The sequence below is a fragment of the Amblyomma mixtum genome, chromosome 4 (assembly GCF_055824585.1).
Source record: "Amblyomma mixtum isolate Tamu chromosome 4, ASM5582458v1, whole genome shotgun sequence".
In the NCBI taxonomy this organism is placed as follows: domain Eukaryota; kingdom Metazoa; phylum Arthropoda; class Arachnida; order Ixodida; family Ixodidae; genus Amblyomma; species Amblyomma mixtum.
The window spans coordinates 16,519,986-16,544,058 of NC_143015.1; the positions used below are offsets into that span (position 1 = coordinate 16,519,986).

The window sequence follows — 24,073 nt, forward strand, 5'->3', positions numbered from 1 at the left end:
ACATTGCTAATGAGCACAATATATGGGAAATGTTCAAATGTAAGATAAAAACAATTTTCCGGAAAATATGGCTGTTCCTGCTTTACAAGTCGAAAAAGTAGCCATAAACTTGCATGTCAGCACACAAGTCGAGAGTACCTGTCAATAAGGCTGGTTAAAATGGCGCTCTTCACATCGAAAACGCGGTATAGATGCCTCATCTGGCTGAAAGACCATTTCCTACTGGTTAGGAAGTTGTTACTCATGCTTTTCTGCGTGCGGAATGGGAACGAGAGCACGCACTGCACGGGCAAATGAGTTGTGGCGAACTGTAGGTCACGAATGGCAGTAAGGCCAATGCCATTAAATTTATGCATGTGGCACCGCACAAATGCCATTAAAACTTCAGGCAGTAAGCACTTAATGGCATTCAATCTGTCCACGTGGCACGGGTACAAGACTTTCTCCACGTGTGCCATGTGTATCCAGCAATATTGGCAAATACCACATGTGCTGCCCCTGCGCTCACTTCCGGTCACACTGTGGCCGCTTTCTCGCCACAGCACCTCCCTTTCTTCCACCAAGTTACCGTATATTGCCGCACATAAGTCGACGTTTTTTTTTTTTTAAATGTCCATTCAAAGTTGGGGGGTCGACTTATAATCGGAGTCGACGTATATGCGGAGCTTAATGTCGGCCTATATGCAGGGTCAAAAGTAATTTCGACCGAGTCGCGGGTAATATCGCGCCCCGTGCGCTCGTAATTCCATAATAGTTGTGAGACACGGTGCGAAAGTGGATCTGCTTAAAAAAACGAATTTAATTGAGATATGCACCAAAGGTTTGTTTTAATACGATAGCAGCTTGTTGCTATCGTATTAAACCGTATTGCTACCGTGTCCGCAAAAGGGGAGCGCCAGGTCCGCCTGCTGACAACGGGCAACACGCACAACCGCTTCACAGCCATGTTATGCTGTACGGCAGACGGGCACAAGCTACCGCCCTTCCTTCTGCTCAAGAGGAAAACGATCCCGACGAAGGAAAAGTTCCCGCCAAAAGTCATTGTGCGGGTGAATGAGCAGGGATTTTTTAATGATGAAATGGTCCTCGAATGGTTTCGTCTCGTGTGGTGCAGGCGTCCTGGGGCACTGCTGAAGCCCCGCAGCATGCTCACCCTGGACCCTTTCCACTGCCACACAACCGACCGTGTGAAAATGTGGTGGCGGACGAATAAATGTTTATGACTCGGCCTTCTGAAAAACGTTTTGGGTGTGAAAAAAGCGGTAGCGGACGAATGAATGTTTCTTTATGACTCAGCCTTCTGAAAAACTTTTTGGGCGAGCTAGGACCGCAGGGTGCGGCAACTTCAACCTAAATTCGGAGTCTAACTTTTTCTTGCCCAAAGGGGGTCGCGAGTTGGGGGTCAACTTATAATAAGAGTCGACTTATAATCAGTAATATACGGTATATGCCAATGAACGAATGAGGTTGTACGTGTGTACCGCAGGTAGACTATGTACTGACGCAGATGCGTGCCAAATTCATCGGAACAAAGTTAATGAAACAAGGTGAAGAAAAGACAGAACGGGAGATGATAAAAGCCTTTTTCACTACACATGAATGACTGAATGCATCAGCAGGCTGCCCATCACACTTGCCGACATCCGAGATTCCTTTCCCTGAGGGTTTTCTTTCAGTTGAGGGTAAGCATGCATTCCACATTTCTCCACATACTACCATACATTGCCGCACATAAGTCGTCGTTTTTTTTTTTTTAGATGTCCTTCCAAAGTTGGGAGGTCGACTTATAATCGGAGTCGATGTATATGCGGAGTCTTAGTTGGCCTATATGCGAGGTCAAAAGTAATTTCGACCGATTCGCAGATAATATCACGCCCCATGTGCTCGTAATTCCGTAATAGTCGTCAGACACTGTGCGAAAGTGGACCTGCTTAAAAAAACGAATTTAATTGCGATATGTACCAAAGGTTTGTTTTAATACGATAGCAACTTGTTATCGACAAACCGGCGGCAGCAGTGGCTCATAAGATGATGACCACGACTGTGCCCTCACAAGCGACGAGTCAGAGATGTCTCGTGAACGAATAAATGTTTCTTTATGACTTGGCCTTCTGAAAAACTTTTTGGGCGAGCTAGGACCGCAGGGTGCGGCAACTTCGACCTAAATTGGGAGTCTAACTTTTTCTTGCCCAAAGGGGGCCGCAAGTTGGGGGTCGACTTATAGGAGTCGACTTATAATCAGTAATATACGGTATTTTATAAAAGTTTTACTTGTGTGCCGTCTTGTACGTTTTTTTCGATGCTGTTTCTTTTTGTACTATTTATGCCATGTTTCTGCTGGCAATTATTTCGCACACAGTTTCCCTTACTCCTGTAGCTGCTTTGTCTTTCTTGGCGAGTCAGGTATAATGGAAGACTTTTTTCAGCTTTACAAAAGGTGTACACATCAACTGCTCTATACTTTCCATACACATATCTTCTTGAGCGAAATGACTGTACCGTTATTGTCTCAAAAGTGTCTTTATGTTTTTAAAAAGTGCATGTACATGCCAGACTGATTCTGCCGTTTCCTTTTTTTTTTCTAATGTTTTCATTCACTACTCTTCATAAGGTCAGTGAAGCTCAACTTTTACTACCATCAGCTTCACTGTGATAAGGCTTAATTGTACTAGGCCTAATCCAGTCCTCCCATGCAGCCAGTAAACCTCATACCCCAATGCATCTCGCTCGCCAAGAACAAGCTATGGAGATTTCAAACCTTGGTTCAGCGCAAAAGATGAACACAGAGAAAGGAAACGACACACATGGAGCGCTACTAACAACTGATTTATTGATGAATGCACGAAACACATTTATAGTCATTCACACACATGCGCACATTCGGGCGGCTCCAGGCTCCTTTGACAGTTTTACATGGCTCACACTTATTCAAGCTCATCTTATGTCTCTGAAGAAAGCGCGGGTAACAAGATAAGTGTGAGCCATGTGCGCATGTGTGTGTGAATGACTATGAATGTGTTTCGTGCATCCATGACTAAGTCAGTTGTTGGTAGTAGTGCTTCGTATGCGTCGTTTCCTTTCTCTGTGTTTTGTCTTTTGCACTGAACACAGTTTCAACTATGTCCTACCAACTAGCCCAGCATGCAGTTTTGTTAAAGTAGACTTCAGCACAGTGTCATTATGGCTTTCAAAAACAATGGACTGCTAGCTGAGATGGAAACTGGAATAGATGTCGCAAATCCGCTCCTCATGTACTTCCCAGTCTGTACCTGCCATGCATAGGACACCAAGTAAGTCCCCATAGGACACCAAGTAGGCCCCATAGGACACCACATAAGACCCCATAGGACACCAAGTAAATCCCCACAGGACACCAAGTAGGCCCCATAGGACACCACATAAGACCCCATAGGACACCACATAAGACCCCATAGGACACCAAGTAAATCCCCATAGGACACCAAGTAAGTCCCCATAGGACACCACATAAGACCCCATAGGACACCAAGTAAGTCCCCATAGGACACCAAGTAGGCCCCATAGGACACCACATAAGACCCCAAGGACACCAAGTAAGTCAACATAGGACACCAATTAAGTCCCCACAGGACACCAAGTAAGCCCCCGCCCTGAGGTGAGGCCAAGTCAGGACCCAAGATCCCACCCAGGCCAGGCCATTTAGAAGCTGAGTGGTTCTGCCCGTCAGATGAGACAGCACTGAGATTGGGATTCTTGCTGCACTCAGAGGATTTTGGGCAACTTGCTTTCCTACACTGGGAAACGGGTATACCTGCTAGAGAAGCTTGCAGCTACACATGCCACTTACCACACAGCTTTAACACATGAATGACCAATGAAGGACCCTACGATCCTACAAAGCCCATACGTATCCCTAATTATAAAAAAAGACACCACTTTAATGTGAATGGCTTCACTATGAGCACTAAATGTCTCGCCCCCTTTTAGGTCCCATTTGGTACCCATATGTCTTACACAAACAACAGATATGCCCAAAGAAAGGCACAGAACATAGGAGAGTCGATTACATAATTGTGAATACTTCCAGCTGGCAACCTGAAAACAACCAGCGAGAAGGCCTGTTTTAAACAGGGTGTCTCTCATATAACGGGCAAGGGTATGCATAGCTACTGCTGAAAACAGTTGGGGGGATCAAATCCGTGCAACTCACACCGCTGAGAAACTACTCAAGGCAAGAAACTACTCTACGGTGCCGTGGTACATGCCTACAACACAGCATGCTTCCACGGTCACCTAACTTTGGTGCTTCAGAGCATGCCAGTGCCTGCTGTGGTTGGAAGGCTTACCTCGGTTGGCCGAGTGGACGACGGTGCAGTTTCCGACCCGGATTCCTAGGCGGCTGGGAAAGAGACGGGGAGGAAGAAGCGAGACTCAGTGAAATGCGTTTTGGTTTGGTTTATTGGGGTTTAACGTCCCGAAGCAACTCAGGCTATGAGGGACGCCGTAGCGAAGGGTTCCAGAAATTTCGACCACCTGGGGTTCTTTAACGTGCACTGACATCGCACAGTACACGGGCCTCTAGAATTTCGCCTCCGTCAAAATTCAGCCGCCGCGGCCAGGAGCGAACCCTCGTCTTTCGGGTCAGCAGCCGAGCGCCATAACCACTGAGCCACCGTGTTTTTACACTACCACTAATGGTGGTCCTGCAAACAAACGCATCTGCAGTAATATTTTCACAGCAGAGCAGTTATTAAGGCCACGTTTCCCGGTTAGGCACAGTCATCGCATGCATCATAATACTGCGGTGAGCCATGCTGATTGGTATGAACACCCTCGCCATATGTCATGCCAGGTGCCCACCTCATATGGTTCAATGAGTGACTGTGCACGACGCACGCAGACCTTGCATTACTAACCTCACAGTCCACGTACCATGCATGGTTCCAGCACCTGACTACTCCCACTCTCTCCACAAAGAGAATCCACTAGAGCTTATCTGTGACACTAGTGCGAGTGATAACAGCATGAAGACGGCGGTTCAAAGTGCTAACTCTTCAGAGAACGAGATGAGGACAACAACACAGAGCACGAACTTATGACTGGTTTCAATGGAGGAAACAGTTCTTTTATACACAAGACGCGGGCACATAAAAAAACGAAAGAACCTAGTGACATCAGCAATCGTAAGCAGGTCCACACTACAAGACACACTCCTCGCAATAGCCCAAGCAAGTCAACTTCTTTCTCGGCCAACGACCTCGACACAGCTGATACACCTTTCAGCACCGGCGGATTTGGCTTCAGAAGCTTCTGCGATCTGTTTCTATTTTGTTATTGAAATGCGAAATGATTGTGGTTCCTTCGAACATAGGCTTGCATTCTTCACAGCAATGACAATGCGTCGCCAGCTTTCCAGAATGCGTGATCAAAGTTACAGTTGTTAGTGTGCTCACTTAGACCTTTATTTATGCAACGGCCTGTTTGGCCAACATACTTTATTCCGCAGGAGAGCAAAATGCAATAAACAACACCTGTGCCGCATTTGACGTGTTTTTTTCTCGAGGTCGATGGTGCAACCTGGTTTGGGGGTCCTACCATGTTCATTTACTTTGCACATAAAATCGACAAACATGTGAGGATTGTTTGGTTTGGTTTACGGGGGTTTAATGTCCCAAAGTGACTCAGGCTATGAGGGACACCGTAGTGAAGGGCTCCGGAAATTTCGACCACCTGGGGTTCTTTAACATGAATTGACATTGCACAGTACACGGGCCTCTAGAATTTCGCCTCCATCAAAATTCAACCGCCACGGCCGGGATCGAACCCGCGTCTTTCGGGTCAGCAGCCGTGTGCCGTAACCACTGAGCCACCGCGGAAAGGTCATGTAAGGATTGTAGCAACTTGTTGCAAGTGGGCTTCTTGCTAAATGTTGCGTGATATGCTCTCTTTGGGCACCGTCATGGGCTGCCATGCGAGTTAGTTAGTTGCTGACCAAGCTCTCGAGTTTGGAAACAGTGCTACTGGAAGGCACTCAAGAGTCGACGAGGTGCATGCACGGTACTGGAGGCATCAACGTGAACAGCTGCACGCAGCAAAAACGACACGTGTCAGTGAACAAGCCATGCAAAGACAATGTATGGAGGCCATATGCAACGTGGATGGCCCACACTAATCTCATCTTGATCCCAGGAGGAAAAATCAAGAGACCATCGATTGATGCGGAAGTGTGTAGCACCAATCCTGGAGACGTGACTACCTACAGCCCCCAAAAGGCTGTAATTTTGAATACACCAGGTGGAACCGAGGGCAATGCCATCTGAGCTGACAAATAGGACATCGTCATCATCATCGGCCCTACTACGCTCACTGCAGGGCAAAGGCCTCTCCCATGTCTCTTGAATTAACGCTGTCCTTCACCAGTTGCGGCCACCCTACATCCCCGCAAACTTCTTAATCTCATCCGCTCACCTAACTTTCTGCCGCCCCCTGCTTCGCTTGCCTCCCCTTGGGATATCCACTCTGTTACCCTAAAGGACCAGCGGTTATTGTGCCTTTGTATTACATGCCCTGCTCAAGCTCGCTTCTTCCTCTTGATTTCAGCTAGCATTTCATTTCTCCGCATTTGTTCCCTCACCCACTCCGCCCTCTTCCGATCTCTTTACGTTACACCTATCTGTAACGAGTTAGTGGACCGAACAATGCCGAGAGGCGGACCGGCTCGGCGGTCGCCGTCAACGGCTAGGCTCCAAGAAACAGACGATGATGCACCGCGCGCCACTGCGCAACGAGCAACTGCTCCTAGAGCCGTGTCCTTTTTATTGTCTTGCTGCCTCGCAAGTTCTATCGCGTCGACACTGGGTGGCGCCACAAAACAAACCCGAAACCGAAACTGTAACACTATCATTTTTCTTTCCGTAGCTCGCTGTGTTGTCCTTAACTTAAGCTGAACCCTCTTTGTCAGCCTCCATGTTTCTGCCCCGTAGGTAAGTACCGGTAAGATACAGCTGTTGTATACTTTTCTCTTGAGGGATAAGGGTAAACTGCCATTCATGATCTGAGAGAACCTGCCACATGCGCTCCACCCCATTCTTAATCTTCTAGTTATTTCCCTCTCATGATCCGGGACATGCAACAGTGCAACTGCAATGGGATCCGAGTATGAGTGAGTCAAGGCCAAGGTGTACCAGGTGTTGCATTAACACTTCTTCTTGGGCGAGTTGGTGCATACTTGATTTGAAGAAAATAGCGCCAGAGCATGCAACCCACGAAAAGACAAGGACGAGACACAAAGCGCTCGTCCTTGTCTCGTCCTTGTCTTTTCGTGGGTTGCATGCTCTGGCGCTATTTTCTTCAAATCAAAAATGTACCAGGTGTGTGAATAAAGTATGGCCGATTGAGATGAAGAGCATGGTCTGCTTATTTTTATGAAAGGTGAGTCACATCGGATGAAGCAAAACAGGATGATAAGCAGGTTGGACTATTCATCCAACCTACTTTTTGCCCTGTTTATCATTTTTTTTTTCTAGATGTTTTACCCCTCATCACGAACACTCAGCCTGCAAAGGTGGTTCATGTTTCACTGCGAAGTGGAGTTCAAGCTCATACGCTGTAACCAGAGTATCTCAACAGATGTACAGGCTCAACTGTCACTACTGTAGGTGATCCTTTGACGTTTCGAAGAGAACGCTTCATAGCATCACTGCAGTCCTCGGCAAGTCCAGTTTTTCCGGCTGCCTGACTTTGCAAAAAATATAGTACTTCGAGTGTCAACCGAGAATTCTTTCTTCTTTTGCATGTGTTGACAAAAATTCTGTGTGTTCAGTTGAGATTTAAAATAAGCATTCGAATCCAGTCAACTGCAACAAAGTCCATAAACATGCCCTTTATTTTTATGTGGTATGTATTTACACCAGACAAAAACACACCTTGTAAAGGTATCTCCAATATGAAAGGGTGCAAAGTATGAGCCTTCAATTAGCGACCACTCCATAATTATGAGTGACAGTATACTTTTCCCATTTTCTGACTAGTTTTCCTCTTGGCGTAAAATACATATACATACATATATAAAAATCACTTTCAACTTTAGTGGGGAAAACAAAATTGTGTTTTTTGTGCAAAACTGGCTGTGTGCTCTCATACTAAGGGAACTTGTACACAGTACAGCGCGTTGCTGATCGGTGCATCACCAGACACCGTCTAGCAGTGACTACGACACCCGTTACTGTGTTCATCCGTTTGATTCCGTACGTTTGATATGCGTGTTGCTTCACGTGATCCGACAGACTAAGCACCACGCAAAAATACAAGATGTTCTGCACTTTCACGACAATGCGCTCGAATGCAATGCAGTCAGCTGTTTAGATAAACAAATCGAAACCTCTGTCCCTCCAAACGTCTCGGTAAAACGCTCCGCAGACTTCCTCTCTCACGCCAACCCGCACACAAAACGAACCACTACAGAACTTGCATGGGAAGCCCTGTTAACAAACGTTCGTGTTACGATAGCCCATGTTTCTTGTCAGCTTAGCACGGAAATCCTTTTTCGCCCAGTGCATTACGGGCATCAATGCAGACCGCGAGGATTTGCCGCAATCGCTCGTAAAGCCGAAAGTGTTTTCAAAGCAAAGAATGCTCTAACAGTGGGCAATTAGGCTGAACAACTGGTGGTGACAAGACGAAAGTCAGCGAGAAATCGCGCGACGGGATGAACACCGCCAGACGATCGATAAGCGCCTTATCAACAGCGTCGTCTTCTCAGACACACCGGCGCGTCTTTTATCGCCTCGCGCATGACCTTCCGAAGGGCCCAAAGACAGGACCTCAGGAGCCGCGTCCGGGCATTCCAGCGCGACTGAGACACGAATAAATTGCGAACGGGTTCAACAGGAAATATCGGCGGAGGAAAGAAATCTGCTCAGCGGTCGGGAGAGAAACTTACTCGGCGATCTTCTGGGCCAAGTCCACGTGAGAATTCCCGGCAAGCAGGATAATCTCGGAAGCACGCTCCATTTGTGCCATGTTGATTCGGAGGGTAGACGACGCAGGGTAGCCCTGAAGCACACGACAAACACTCGGTGTCAAGCAGCGCACGACGAACTCCGCAGAACACTACGATGCGCAGCTGACCGCTCGGCGCTCCAGTGGACCGCTCGCAGCACGGTACAACAACAGCCCTGTTATCTGTGGAAATAGAGATGTGTGGATGTATAACTTGAAGCAGAGTGGACCAGAGTTCTAGAAAAAGCTTAGTGGAGAGTAAGGGCTCTTGATGCTATGCTGAATGTTATTTACGGTCACAAGTGGTGCTGCGGTTCTTTATTTTTCTCTTTTTAGGTCAGTTCAGTTTGGTGCAGCCTGATGGCGAAGGTAGATGGACGGTTGTGAGGAAATGAAAAGCGCAATAACTCCCAGTATCCCCCATAACGTTAGGCAACTGAGCCGCGCGACCATGCAGTGAAGGAGTGGACGAAGAAACTTGTCGAAACGGATCTCAAAAGCGAATGCGCGTCCGCGTGCGCGTTTCTGTGCATCTAGGCTGCTCTCTTTATTTAACGCGTGCAAAACAGGAGATTGCAAAAAAAAAAGACAGGTGTTTTTCATTTTTTTTTTCAATTAAAATGCAGACGTCATGAAAAATTTCGATTTCCAATTTCCAAGTGCTCTAAGCTGGCCAAATACGAGGTGTTCACTAACCTTTCGCTTTCACCTTTCACGAAATATAAGGACCATCGCAGTTCAATGCAGTTGCAATGCAATGAGTTCAATGAATGCGGTATGCAGTTCAATGCTAACCGAAATCATGGTGACCAAAATGCATTGGCATCGCCGTAGGGCATAGAGCACCGCAGGCCGTCGGCAATCGCACTACTAACAAATCTTTAGTTTAGTTGTTGATAGCGTGTTAGCACTCGCCCTCTAGCAACAACAAAGCGTAAACAATATTTTAAATTTGTAATACTACAAGCTAAAGTACAACAAAACATTTGTACTTTATAATATTTAGGCATCAAACATTCGGATGAACGGGCGGAACAGGCAAAACAACAGAACAGCCCAACAAGCGATTTGTCTCGGCTCGTCTTGGTTTCTGTTAGCGGCCAACATGGCAGCTTCCGTGCCGTAATCGCTGAGGGTGAGCCTCGGAGGATCAGGAACTAAACTCTGATTAAATGTCACAGCCCGAAGGCGTTTATAGCTGCACCCAAGGTGCTCCCTCGTCATGGCAGCCAAGACGCAGGTGTACCTCCAGAACTTCTTCGTCTACAACCCCACGTACGGCAAGCGGGAGGACGAGGTAGTTGCATGCGCTGACGACCTTCGCTGTGTCGCGTTCTTGTCCCTGCACCCGCCGTGTTTATATCAACACTGCTCCCTTGTTCACGCATCGCCTTCAGGGCCACGGTGGTGGCCGCCGCGTACTGTGCTTGTATTTCGAACCGAAATTAAATTTAACGGCGGGGGAAGAGACGCAAAACAGAAGAGGTAAAGTTGACGGGACCGCGCTGATGTGCCGTCAAGTTCTCAACCTTTCCCCAGGTCACTTTCGCTGGCTTCAGGTGCATTGATCGCGGCGTATCAGTTCGATCGCATCTCCACTCTTGTTCGAGCTGTAGTGCTGTAGGTTTGTGAATGGGTGAGCGAATCAAACGTCCACATCCGCCCAGCAAGGATAGTGCTTTGTCACGTTGGTTCATTGACTGTCTTATAACTATGGACATCTCCTTTTTATCGGAGCGATGGCGAGTGCTACCTTGCCTAGTGAAATAAAGTGGTTAATTGTTTTCTTGTCTACTATATAGTATAGCCTTCATGGGTTATCAGAAAGCATTTGACTTGGTGGAAACCTCAGCAGTCATGCAGGCATTGCAGGATCAAGGTGTAGAAGAGTCTTTTGTGAATATACTGGAAGATATCTGTTACGATTGCACAGCTACCATAGTCCTGCATGAAGTAAGCAATAAAATTCAAGTAAGGAAGGGTGTCAGGCAGGGAGACACGATCTCTCCACTGCCTGTTTACAGGAGGTATTCTGGGGCCTGAAATGGGAACAGTTGGGGATAAGAGAATGGAGAATACCTAAGTAATCTGCGATTCGCTGATGACATTGCCTTGCTAAGTCACTCAGGAGATGAACTGCAAAGCATGATCAGTGAGGTGAGCAGAACGGTGAGTCTAAAAATTAACATGCAAAAACCAAAGTAATGTTCAACAGTCTCACAAAAAAACAGCAGTTCACAGCTGGCAGTGAAGGGTTGGAAGTAGTATGAGAATGCGTCTACTTATACTCCGTTTCATACATAGCTGTCAACGCTGCCAAAGGTACGAAAGTAGTCCTCTGCAAAAAACAAGCAAAACGTATCCGTCCACCTCGCGTCGTGGCTGAGTGGTACGAAGCGCGCGCCTGTGTGTTCATTTTACAAGATGCCAAGGTTCGACTCCCGGCTTTTGCTGTTTTTTTTTCACTTTTTTTATTTTTATTAAAATAATCATTAGGTAGAAAGTCGAAACTGTCAAACTCTAATGCCTACCTTGAAAAACACAGCGCTCTTTACTTGCTTCGAAGGGAAAAGGCACTGTATTGTATTGGCGACGGACGTGATTGCGAAGTGCTTTTCTCGGGCAATGAGCGAATTTTTAGCATGCGGCACACAAGGTGATCTTATTCCAGCAGAGAGACCTTCTTTCTTGAACCTCGCAACTGTCCGAGGGCTCACCCCGGTCACCTCGCCCACAGTTTCGAGAACATCACGCGCAGTCTTCTCCGGGAAGCGCTTCCTTACGCTACAGTAAACGTTGACGATCACCTGCTTGCAGTCTTTCGAAATTTTCGGAGGCTTCAGCTTGGAGAATATGCGAGCAGGAGATGTTTTTAAAGCCGCAGTGGGCGAAGAAAACAAGCGAGTATGAGATAGCGGTGCCATTTTCGCACTCTCGGAAACCGAAAGACGAAAGCAGACGACATCGCCGGCCGGCCTAGCTGCGAAAACCTGATACAGGAGGAGCCGAAAAAAACCCAGAAAACTAAGGCACTCTGTTTTGAAGAACATTAAAGAAAAAGCAATCTTTCTGCAAAATAAAACACCATTATCATTATACTGCAATATTAACCAATAATAACTTTATTTTTGAGTTCTTTACTCTTTTCACTTTTGACGCACTACATTACGATGCGGACGAGGAGCGCGAACAGGCGCCGTAGCCTTGGCTGCGTTGACAGCTATGTATGAAACGGAGTATAGGGCATGTAGTGACCGCTGATCCGGATCATGGGAGGGAAATAAGTAGATGGATAAGGATGGGGTGGAGCGCACATGGCAGGTTCTCTCAGATCATGAGTGGCAGTTTACCATTATCCCTCAAGAGAAAAGTATACAACAGCAGTATCCTACCGGTACTCACCTATGGGGCAGAAACGTGGAGGCTAACAAAGAGGGTTCAGCTTAAGTTAAGCACAACGCAGCGAGCTATGGAAAGGAAAATGATGGGTGTAACGTTAAGAGATCGGAAGCGAGCGGAGTGGGTGAGGGAACAACTGCAGGTTAATGATAATCTAGTGGAAATCAAGAGGAAGGAATGGGCTTGGGCAGGGCATGTAATGCGAAGGCAAGACAACCGCTGGTCCTTAAGGGTAACGGAGTGGATTCCAAGAGAAGGCAAACGTAGCAGGGGGCGGCAGAAAGTTAGGTGGGCGGACGAGATTAAGAAGTTTGCGGGGATACAGTGGCTGCAACTGGCGAAGGACAGGGTTAATTGGAGAGACATGGGAGAGGCCTTTGCCCTGCAGTCGGTGTAGTCAGGCTGATGATGATGATGATATGGTCCTTTTCCCTATTGATGCCTGCATAGCCTGTCATAAGCTTCCTAGTCCTTTTCCTCGATTGCGTGTCCGTGTTTTCACCGTACAAATACCTGAAGACTGGCTGCTCACCTCTTCTGCTCCATCTTTCATTGTCTTTCTTTAAACAATATTTTGCTCTGTGCTTCCTGTGCCTGAAAGGACAGCCAGTCCATATCCCCCTGCACAGCTTTGCTTGTTGTCTTTCCTTAGGCCCCTGAAGCTAATCTGCCCACCATTGTTTGGTTGATGTCTAGTGTTTGTATCACATCTGCTTTTAACTCTGCAATGCAGAAAGTGCACCATCTGGTAGGCTCAATGGAAACCGTTGGGGTGTGTTAAAGGTGCACTGAAGAGGAATCTGTACTCATCTTTTCGCCGCGGGAACTCGGCCCACACGTTCTGAGCACTCTTAGAAACTCTGACTTATTGCCCTGTGTGGCCCATTTCCCTAATTAAATCGAATTAACATCCGGCTCCCGCCTTTTTTTTTTTTTGATTCTCCCCGAACGGTAGGCGGAGTTGGCCAACTCATGGAGTGCCTTTCAGCCAGCTCCGTGGAGGCTTTGCTTTCGCTTTATTTTGTTTTTTTAGGTTTCCGTGAATAAATAGATCTAGTCAGACAACATAGCTGCAAATAGGCCCACAGAAATAAAAATATGCGCGGACTATTTGCTTTCGCGTATTACTATGTATTACTCCGTCGATGGCAGAGCGAAAGCAAAGCCTCCACGGAGCTGGCTGAAAGGCACTCCGCGCGTTGGTTGGCTCCGCCCACCGTACGGAGAGAATTCAAAAAAAGAAGGCGGTAGCCGGACGTTAATCCGATTTAATCAGCAAAATCGGCCACACAGGACAATACATCGCAGTTTCTAAGAATGCTTGGAACATGTAGATCGAGTTCCCGTGCCAAAAAGACGAGTTCAGATTCCTCTTCAGTGCACCTTTAAAGGCCCTTTTAGTTGTTTGTTTTGTCAAGAGACAAACTTCTAGTTTCTCTGGTATGTCTTGAGAGAGAGAGAAAAACAGTGTTAGCAGAGGCAGTTAGTTTCACTGCCGTCTTGTTTATATATGACTCTTTACTTACAAGAGGACCTCAGGAAGTACTGAGTCATAGCTAAGTTCTATTACAGTAGATATCTTCTAGTTAGTAGTATAAGGCTCGAAAGATATTATATGTCAGTGCTCATTATTTTTGAAGCTCATTCCTTGTGCGTGCTACACTCACGTTTTCGTTGTGCTCTTGCTTTCTATGGGAAAGAGGATTTCATGTTTAAATTTTTTTCCTTGCAGGAGCACAAGAAGATAATTTATTACTACCCCGAAGATGCTGAACAGGACGTGAAATTGCGGAATGTTGGCATCTGCGAGGCACTCGTGAATTTTACGCAGTGAGTGATTGTGAACGTCAATCCATTCTTTTGCGGGGCATGTTACCGTATTAATTAGTATTAGCAAGGATAATGTGGTAGGCAGGAGCAGCAGTGTTGCCATTGCTGGCTAACAAAGAGGTGGCACTACGGTCATCCTCTCTTTAAAAGGTGACGCTTCGGACCCCGCTCTGTCTCTCTGTGTTGTGCTCTTGCACGTTGTGCATGTATTCAGTGTTGACACATAATACGGGGCACACAACCTAATGTGGCCAAGCTTAGTTCAGTCCGATGCGTTGATTTCGGCTAGTAAAGTGTTCATGGCCATGAGTTTGCATGAAGTTAGCAAGCATCAAGTTCAGTTCAGTATCTTTTCCTACTTAAAGGGCAACTTCATTGTTTATTGTACCTCCACATATTTTACTTAAACTTTCAGGGTACCGTATTTTCCGGTGTATAACACGCACCCTTGTATAAGACGCACCCGCCATGTATGTAGGCTGTCATTGAAAAAGTTGGTATGTAAGACGCACCCCAATTTACCCAGTTAGGCTAGTGAAGCCTAATTAAACACGCTTGTGCGACCATCATGAAAGGCACCGTACCTGTGAGAAGTTCTTAAGCAACGCTAAGTGATCGAAAAAGGCAATACTCACGCCATATACACCCATGTTTTAGCAAAAAAGAAAAAAAAACGAAAGAACTCTCCTTATGTCCATAAAAACATTTTAAAACCTTCGAAGTCTTCATCTTCGGATGTGCTATCAAAAAGTTCGCCGATTTCTGGAGGCAACGTAGTTGAAACATTCTCTTTGCACTGCGTACATACTACGTACACAGAGCAAAGAAAGTTGCAAAGGGTGACTAAAAAGGACGCCGACTTGTCTTGGCTTGTCTTGACAATGGCGAGAAGCGTGATTGTCGCCATCTTTTGGCATTTCACATTATTTTTGCTTGGGGCCTCCGAAACGGCCATGTGTTTGTGATCCCGGAAGTCGTCATCCCCGCCGTTTCATGATAAAGTTGACCTAAGAAAAGTTGGCACAACGGTCCTCGTATTGAAGTATTAACCGTGTTACAACCGCATCATTGGTAGTGATATTTTTTTCGGTGAAAAAAAGCTTGAACATGAACTTGAGTAATTTCTGAACTCGCAAAAAAAAACTGAAAAATTCTCGTATAAGACACACCCTCGTATAGGATGCACCAGCAAGATTTTTCCAAAAAAGCCATGTCTTATACACCGGAAAATACGGTAAGTACTCCACAGTTTTCTGATGATTTATGCCAAATTTCACAGCTGGGTGAGATCTTGTTGATGAATTTAAGAGTGATTCATTTCGTGGCCTCAATTGGGGCACTTTCTGCAGGCAACCTTGCATTTGTGACATCACAGTTTGACATGCTCGCTTACGTTCGCTCTGTGTTTGTTGAAGGACAAAATTTTGCTTTTGTTTTTGGCAACTGCAGAGAGATAATCACCCAAGCTGTTGCTTACAGTGGCCAGTTAGCAAATCAGAGTGCACATAGTAAGTTTTGGGACTGTATCAGTGTCATCATGGGTTGGCATGTTGTGACGTCATAGTTTGTCCTAAACCCAGTATCGGTCTCGGTTTCCTGGTTTCTGCTGTTTTAAAATATTTCCACTTGGTATTTTGAAAAATGTTTTTTTGTAGGGACTCTAAAGATGTGAAACTCTAAAGAATGTGGTGCTATTCATCAACTCAAAATGTTCGGAAAAACCCCCGACGTTGTCTGGAAGCAACTTTATCCGTGATGTCATTGAATAATATCACAACTGACGGCTACTGTGTTGGCCTTTGGGAAGTGAGAATGTCATGATGACTACTCTTGTTGGGAGGAGAAGGTGGCACTCATTTTGGTACCACAGCCTCCTGAGATAATCTTTCAGTTTGGTTCAAAAATCTTTGTTTGCAGTAACAGCTCAATTCTTCAGGGTTGCTGCACCAGACATCGTGTATTAGCTAAAGTGAAATCAGTGCCCAATACTTCCTTTGTCATTGAAAAAAAACACCTGTGTGTGGCCAGAGGCACCCGATGTCGCAGTGACCATGTCTGGCTCTCAGGCCTGCTGTCAGCAGCGCTCAGTTGCAGTGAGCCTTTAGGCATTGCAGGGGATGTATAAAGAGCTGTGGGCACTGCACTGCCTTTCCCAGCTCACCTTCACTGTGCGATGGGATTCTCAAGCTGTGGCAGCCCATGTCACTGCACCCAGGTGGCAAGATTTGTACACAAAATAGCCAGCTGCCTAGGGTGGAAGCTTGGGCCAGTGGGTACTATATCGGTGATCCATGACATGAGGGTGTAGTGCAAACAACATGAAGGACACACCACAGCTGTGGCCTGCCACGGATGGCAGATGGGAAAGTGGAAAAAGGGAAATCCCCATCTCCTCATCTAAAGATTCTAGTGAGTTCAAGAGATGCGTCTGGTGATGCATTGTATCTGCAGTCATATACTGTATGTGTGGTCATGCATGGCAGCTTACACCGAGGTTCTTATGATGTCGTATCGTTGCAGCTATATAATTAGCTGTACACCAAGTTTTTGGTTTGGCATATGTTGGCCGCGCTTCGATGGAGGCGAAACGCAAGAGGCGCCCGTGTGCTGTGCGATGTCAGTGCATGTGTAAGATCCCCAGGCGGTGGAGATTATTCCGGAGACCTCCACTTCGGCACCTCTTTCTCTCTTCCCTTCATCTTTCACTCCTACCTTCCTCCCTTCCCTTACCGAGATATGTGAGACAGATACTGCGCCATTTCCTTTCCTCAAAAACCAATTTAGCAATTTACATATATTGGCAGCTGTCGACAAAAATCTGTACTAAATTATTCCTCTGACTGCCAAGGTTCAGACAAAAGCCTCTGACTTTCAGCAGCAAAGCATAGCCATGTGCAGTTTACAAATTACTCCAGAAGGGAGGTCTTGAACTGGCACTTAGTGTGGCCAGTATGCCACTATGATTGAAGTTGTTTCCTTTACATCTCTTTAGTAGGTAGATGAGCAAGGTATGTTTCTGGGCGAGTTGGTTGGCATCTATCATTCTTGTCCATCAGCACTGCCTGTCTAAGAATGTGAGGCCGATGAGCTTTCTGAATCCATGGCTGCCAAAGGCCTCGAACAGGCTTCTGCTTTTTAGCCACTCTGCTGTCAGCAGAAAACAATATGAAGCTAGAAAATTCGAGAAGATTTGAAATACTATTATTTTAATGCATCAGAGATGGTGACCGCCGCCTGTCCGTAACCAGTGGCAAGTGGCAACCTACGAACGAGCTTAGTATACTACCTCAGGTATAGCAAACCTTAGTATGCCACCTTGGGTATGTTTAGCTTTTGCGCGTTAACCTCAGATTTAACAAGCTTTCGTGTCTGGGCTTCGGATGTAATGAACTCAGTGTGTTGATCTTGGATGTAATGAACCTAAGTGTACCACCTCGGATACGACAGACTTTTAATGTGTCATCCTTGGATGTAGCGAATGTTTGGCTGCTAACGCATTCAAATGATCCACTAACAATCACCTAACAGTTTTTATTAACTAATACTGCTGGTAAACTTAAGGCACTTAGTATGGCCAGTATGCCACTATGATTAGATTAAAGTGGCTGAAAAACAATGAGAATGACAGTCAACAAAAGTAAAAATGAAATTGAACTGGCAAACGCACTGTTGTCATCATCATCATCAGCCTGACTACGCCCACTGCAGGGCACAGGCCTCTCCCATGTCTCTCCAATTAACCCTGTGCCTTGCCAGCCGTGGCCACTGTATCCCCGTATACTTCTTAAAGGGACCCTGAAATGATTTAGATGGGCATATTCTAGTGCAACAGATCTGTAGAGGAGGTCTTTGTGGGTATTTGAGTCAAATTGGAAAGCACTGCATGAACCCTAGAATTTAGGAATGACTTGTGTGTCGCGCTAATCGGTTGCGAGCTACTGCGAGCAGCGATTTTTAAAAATTATTTCTAAATTACAGGGTTCATGCAGTGCTTTCAAATTTGACTCAATACCCACAAAGACCTCCTCTACAGATTTGTTGCACTAGAATATGCCCACCTAAATCATTTCAGGCTCCCTTGAATCTCATCCACTCACCTAATTTTCTGCCACCCCCTGCTACGCTTGCCTTCTCCTGGAATACACTCTGTTACCTTTAAGGACCAGCGGTTATCTTGCCTTCGCATCACATGCCCTCTTGACAAAGCCTATTTCTTCCTCTTGATTTCGACTAGGATGTCATTAACCCACGTTTGTTCTCTCACCCACTCTGCCCTCTTCCGATCTCTTAACATTACACCTGTCATTTTCCTTTCCATAGCTGGCTGCGTTGTTCTTAACTTAAGCTGAACCCTCTTTGTTAGCCTCCACGTTTCTGCCCCATAGGTGAATACCGGTAGGATACAGCTGTTGTATACTTCTCTCCTCAGGGATATTGGTAAACTGCCATTCATGATCTGAGAGAGCCTGCCATATGCATTATTTTGATTGCATGGGTTATAGACTGCTGCATTGTATGACTGTAGATTGTGTAAATTTGTAATTGTTCCTTGTTTGTTCGTTATTGTTTTTGTGTATTCTAATGCTTGGACCCAGTGGTCTGCAGCATGTAGTAAGCGTACAAGCAAGTAACTGCCGTGCTCCCGCATGTGTGGTGTGCCAGGACCTTCTCCCCTTCCAAGCCCTGTGAAGTGCTGCACACCCAGAAGACGCGGCAGTTTTTCCTCCAGCCCGAGGACAACTTCTGGATGGTCATGGTGCGTGACTCTCACCTGCGTTCACTCCCACTGAGACCAGCAAGGCTGCTTGTGGCAGTCTAGAGAAGGCAAGGCCCACCCTCTGTGTGGGGGCAATGAAGCAGAGCGTACTTAACTTGTCAAGGAAACGGCACTCTTGTAGCACTGTTTACTCCTTTCGTTTCTTTGCGTTTTTGATGATGAGATGAAATCCTGCAGCTTGCATTAGCTCTTGAAGAAGCATGGCTTGTTGGGCCAGTTGGTGCATGTTACAAAGAAGTAGAAGAACCAGCAAAAACAGGATGCTTTCACACGGCGAAGAAGTGCACATGGACAGTGCGGCAACACAACTGGATATTTTATTTCCTGACAGTCTCGAGCAGAGCAGGGCGCACATGCGTATAAGCAGACTCATGCCTACGTAGGAAAAAGATAAAATTCAAGTTATCGTTTGATGAAGTGTTCTTGCACGTGGAAACAAAGTCCCACTCATATGCTGAAACTCTCTAGATGAAAATTTTACCAAAGTGTCGCTGACACAATCACAGCCTAACTTCTTAATCTTAAATACTTCCAACATCTCCCGCTCTATCTGCGTTTTTCCCCGGCCGATGACTCTCACCTTATTGAACAAGGTAGTGCAGTTCTGACACTTGTTACAATGCTTTGGTAGATTAGCTTTGTTATGGAAAAACGCAGATAGAGCGGGAGATATTGGAAGCATTTAAGATTAAGAAGTTAGCCTCTGATTGCATCAGCGACACTTCGGTAAAATTTTCATCTAGAGTTATATAGAATTCAGCGCAAAAAAACGGACAAGGGACGAAGTAAGGGACACAGAGACGTTCACGAGCGCTAACTACCAACTGTTTATTCATGCTGAAGTACAGGGGATATATAGGAAGGGAATGGAGAGCATGCGCGTAGAGGGGTACAGATAATGCACATCCGTCAAGCAACAAGTTAATCAAAAAACTAATCTAAAAAAGCACATTCAGCTGAGTATATGTGTACAGACGTGTCACTGACACAACGTTCGGGCAGCTTTCTGATATAATAAGATTCTAGAACGAGCCTTGCCTTATCATTGCCGCTCTTGCCAAGAATCGTGGTCTTCTCTAATCCCGCCCTACTTTTACACGAAGCAAGGTGCCACACAAGATTCACATTCGTGCCGTTATTTTATATGTTTTTGGCATGGCCAAACTGGCTGTTGTATTAATGACCGGCTATGGGAGCATGCCAAAAACATAGAAAATAACGACATGAATGTGAATCTTGTGCATAACCTTGCTTCGTGTAAATGTAGGGTGGGATTAGAGAAGACCACTATCGATAGTGTAAAAAAACTGTCAGTAGTGCTGCTATCGATAGACTATCAATAGTAGTATCGATAGTAGTATCGATAGTCTGTCGATAGTAGTATCGATAGTCTATCGACAGTCTATCGATAGCGCGCTATTGATAGTACTATTGATACGTGGCGGCTAGAAGCAGCAGTAGAAACAGCAGAGGTAATCTGCTACGCAAGGATCTGATGGCTTGGAGTAGTCTCTCAGCACACAAGCGCGCACCTCAGCGTCGTCTTCGTTACAAACCACTTCGTCGTCCTCCCAGCGTCCGTAGCACTATCGATGGTAAAAGAGACTATCAATAGTGACTCAACTATCGATAGTATCGATAGTACTATCGGTAGTTTTGCATCACTTACAATGGAAGGTTCCCTGCTGTCTGTGTGCAGACGATAGGGCTGCCCACGCAGCAGAAGACGCGCAACAACCAGCTGTACGTGGAGCACCTGTCGGACGACATCCAGGACCACGTGTACCAGGCGCTCCTGCGGGGGGTCCACAGGATGTTCCAGGTGGGCATCCCCCTCCCCCCTTCTTTTTTGCACCTCCTGCACTCTCACGCTTGTTATTGCACTGGCACTGAGGGACCCCCCCCCCCAATCTCAGAGTTCAAGTTCTACTTTATTTCCTCTCAACAAGAAAAGGAGGGGCCAAGTCTAAAAAAGCTGTGGAAACAGCTGGACGGGGTCCTGGCCCCCTTGCATTGTTGCCACAGCAGCATATAGGAGATGAAAAATCAGTTTGCATGTTCGTAGACTAAATCCGTCTGTACATGGCTAAAACATAAAAACAAATAGTACCTAAAGAGGCAATGAGGAGTTGAAATACAAAAGAAAATAGTTTCAACTTCTATACATGTTCGTAGACTTAATCCGTCTATACTTGGCTAAAGCATAAAACAATAGTACCCAAAGAAGCAATAAGAAGTTGAGTACAAAAGAAAACAGTTTCTAGTTCAGTACAACTGTTTCGTGCAGAGGAGGCTGATTTTGCTGTTTGGCACACAAGCTGGATCAAATCCGACAGTATGCAACCTGTTCAACAATTTCGGTACTGTGTAGCGTAGTGACTGTATAAATGAGTAGGTGCGGGGTACTGGAACGAGATATTTTTCTTTACGTCGTGTTTTGTCTATTTCCAACATTTTCTCTTAAGTCGGCAAGTAAGATGATAGCACTCTCATTATATCTAATGTAAGATTTCTAAGTTGTTATCAGTCTGTAATCAAACGACTGGAATACAGGAAGTACATAAGATTTGAAAAAAGAGCTCTTGGGTTGGACGAAAATAGTTAACGCCAGCGATATACGGTGTCTCTGTCCAATAAATTCAGGCAGTTATTAGCAGTCCATTTCACGGGCTGAGTTATTTTGTTGTGTTTTTGAGTGTGTGCATGTGTGTTTCTTATCTCTCTCCGAGTTGTTCTTGAGCTGCTGTGTCTTTCTTGTGTTAATACTTTTGATAATGTTGATAATGTTAATGTTGACCATGAACCCTGCACTTCGTACTTCTTGTTGGTGTTACCGACCACTATATTATGTAACGACTGCCCCCCCCCCCCCCCCTCTCTTTTGTAATGCCCTATGCCAAGGGCCCTTAAGGGTAAATAAATGATGATGATGATGATACCTAGTTCGCATTTGGCCTAAACACACTAAACTGTCAGTCATATTTTTTTTTTCCCGTGCAGCTGAGATGGTAGTTCTCTGCGAATGTTAGTGATGGTGCTGGGAGAAAAATGAAAAAAGGTTGTCATAAGGTGTTTTTTACTGCAGGGTTTTTCTTAATCTGTTTGTGTTCGTGGGAACAAACTGCTCCAAACACACTTTTATGGCACTACGATGTGACACCATCTTTCGTTTATTTTCATCTGCTGGCTGCACGTTTTTTCCTTGTGCTTTTTTCATTCCGGAGCTCTTCACTACAGCATCCCTCATAGCCTTAGTCGCTTTGGGACGTTAGACCCCCACAAACCACAAACCAATAATTTTACGAATATAACTATGGAACACATAACAGAACAAAGGGGTGGGGAAGCTAGACAGGTACTTTCTAGCTTTTGAAAAAAACAAAGGTCTGGTTAAGAAATGCCAAAGCAGAGAAGCCTGGAACTCCATTGATAGAACAGAACTGGCAGAACTATGAAAGCTAAAAAGTAGGTGCAAGGTAAACAGTACTATAAGGAAATTGTGGAGCTTGCTCTACACAAGGCGTGTAGCCTAAAAAATGGTCTAGGGGAAACTTGGAATGAGGTAAAATCAAGAGGAAGAAATGGGCTTGGGCAGGGCGTGTAGTGCGAAGGCAAGATAATTGCTGGCTCCTAAGGGTAACAGAGTGGATTCCAAGAAGGGGCAAGCACATGAGGTTGTGCCAGAGAGCCAGGCGTGTGGGTGAGGTTAATAAGTGTGTGGGGATAAGCTGGTGGGTGCAACGAAACAGCGCTGTTTCGTCGCACCATTCAACGTGGACCAACCAGGCCGACTCAGCCCTCTCCTTGGATAAGTGCAGCTGGCATAGGGCAAGGTTAATGGGAGCGATATGGGAGAGGCATTCCTCGTCCTGCAGTGGCAAGCGTAGCAGGGGGTGGCAGAAAGTTAGGTGGGCGGACGAGATTGAGAAGGTTGCGGGAATGCGGTAGGGTTAAGTGGAGAGAGACATGGGAGAGGACTTTGCCCAGCAGTGGGCGTAGTCAATGCAAACCATCATCATTGATGATGGTTTGTAGCAGCCTGTTGCATTCATCCCTACTGCTTGGCTGTGTGCTCTGAGGGAACCCCTTGGCAAGGCTAGTTCCTACAGGCTCTGAAAGAATAAACAGACAGGTGCCGTTCCTGTGTGTGCGTGTTCCTTGTCTCCATATTCTGTGCACTGAAGCATAAATTCTAATACTGAAAAGCCCAGCAGCTCATTGCATTTCACGGTGCAGTGTGCACAGTGTCTGTCTGGTATTTCGTGTCTGTCGTGCTCAATATTTTCCCTTCCCCAGATGTTTGGAGGCTCCATATCGGAGGTCCTCGCTGACCCGTCCAAAAGGAGCGTGTTAAAAGACTTTCTGGACTGGGTGAGTTTCAGCGATTCTAGTGCAGTTGCCGTTTGGACACGGGGTGTGCCCCATTATGAGTTTCTGCTTTCAGTTTCCCTTTCCACCAGAGTGATTGGGGCAACATGGGGATTCTGCACAGGAGTGGCAGGAAGAGGATGTTGTTGGGCCCCAGGGACTTTTTTTACGTTCAGTTTTAATAGCACGTTGAAAATACCTTGTTCTGAAATTGGGAGGTCCTGCATACATGGCAAGGAGACATCAGAATAGGGTAGTGCACCATCATCTTTAGTGAAAACAGAGCATGGGATATTATTTCAGAAATGCCGCCGCGGTGGCTCAGTGGCTATGGCGCTCGGCTGCTGGCCCGAAAGACGCGGGTTCAATCCCGGCCGCGGCGGCTGAATTTCTTTGGAGGAGAAATTCGAGGCCCGTGTACTGTGCGATGTCAGTGCATGTTAAAGAACCCCAGGTGGTCGAAATTTCCGGAGCCCTCCACTACGGCGTCTCTCATAACCTTAGTCGCTTTGGGACGTTAAACCCCATAAACCATAAACCATTATTTCAGAATGAATTACCTCTTCCCTGTCCATTACGAAGGTATCGCAGTCTAAGCGTTTAGGTGAAATAGCCTGCCAAAATTTTTCTGGTGGTGCCGTAATAAAGTTGAGTAGGAATACCGCATAGTAGCATTTTTTTTTTGTGTATGGCTACTTGATTCTTAATTTTAGAGGACAA

The 24,073-nt window shown here is 46.0% G+C and overlaps 2 protein-coding genes across 3 annotated transcripts in view; one reads left to right on the forward strand and one right to left on the reverse strand.

Annotated features, from left to right (window-relative positions):
• The window catches only part of LOC149345769 (phosphoribosyl pyrophosphate synthase-associated protein 2), a 46,060-nt gene extending 36,898 nt beyond the window's left edge, over positions 1–9,162 (reverse strand). For both annotated transcript variants that reach the window (XM_089586226.1, XM_089586225.1), the window contains exons 1-2: positions 8,921–9,162; positions 4,326–4,378 (exon numbers count right to left, since the gene is read on the reverse strand). In XM_089586226.1, coding sequence (XP_089442352.1) covers positions 4,326–4,378; positions 8,921–9,000 — 133 coding nt within the window. In that variant the 5' untranslated portion in view covers positions 9,001–9,162. The remainder of the gene's footprint in view (positions 1–4,325; positions 4,379–8,920) is intronic.
• Positions 9,163–10,048: 886 nt separating this feature from the next.
• Ccz1 (vacuolar fusion protein CCZ1) overlaps positions 10,049–24,073 on the forward strand; it is a 40,382-nt gene continuing 26,357 nt past the window's right edge. Inside the window, exons 1-5 of the mRNA XM_089586223.1 lie at positions 10,049–10,276; positions 14,111–14,208; positions 18,871–18,964; positions 20,685–20,807; positions 23,282–23,356. Coding sequence (XP_089442349.1) covers positions 10,202–10,276; positions 14,111–14,208; positions 18,871–18,964; positions 20,685–20,807; positions 23,282–23,356 — 465 coding nt within the window. The 5' untranslated portion in view covers positions 10,049–10,201. The remainder of the gene's footprint in view (positions 10,277–14,110; positions 14,209–18,870; positions 18,965–20,684; positions 20,808–23,281; positions 23,357–24,073) is intronic.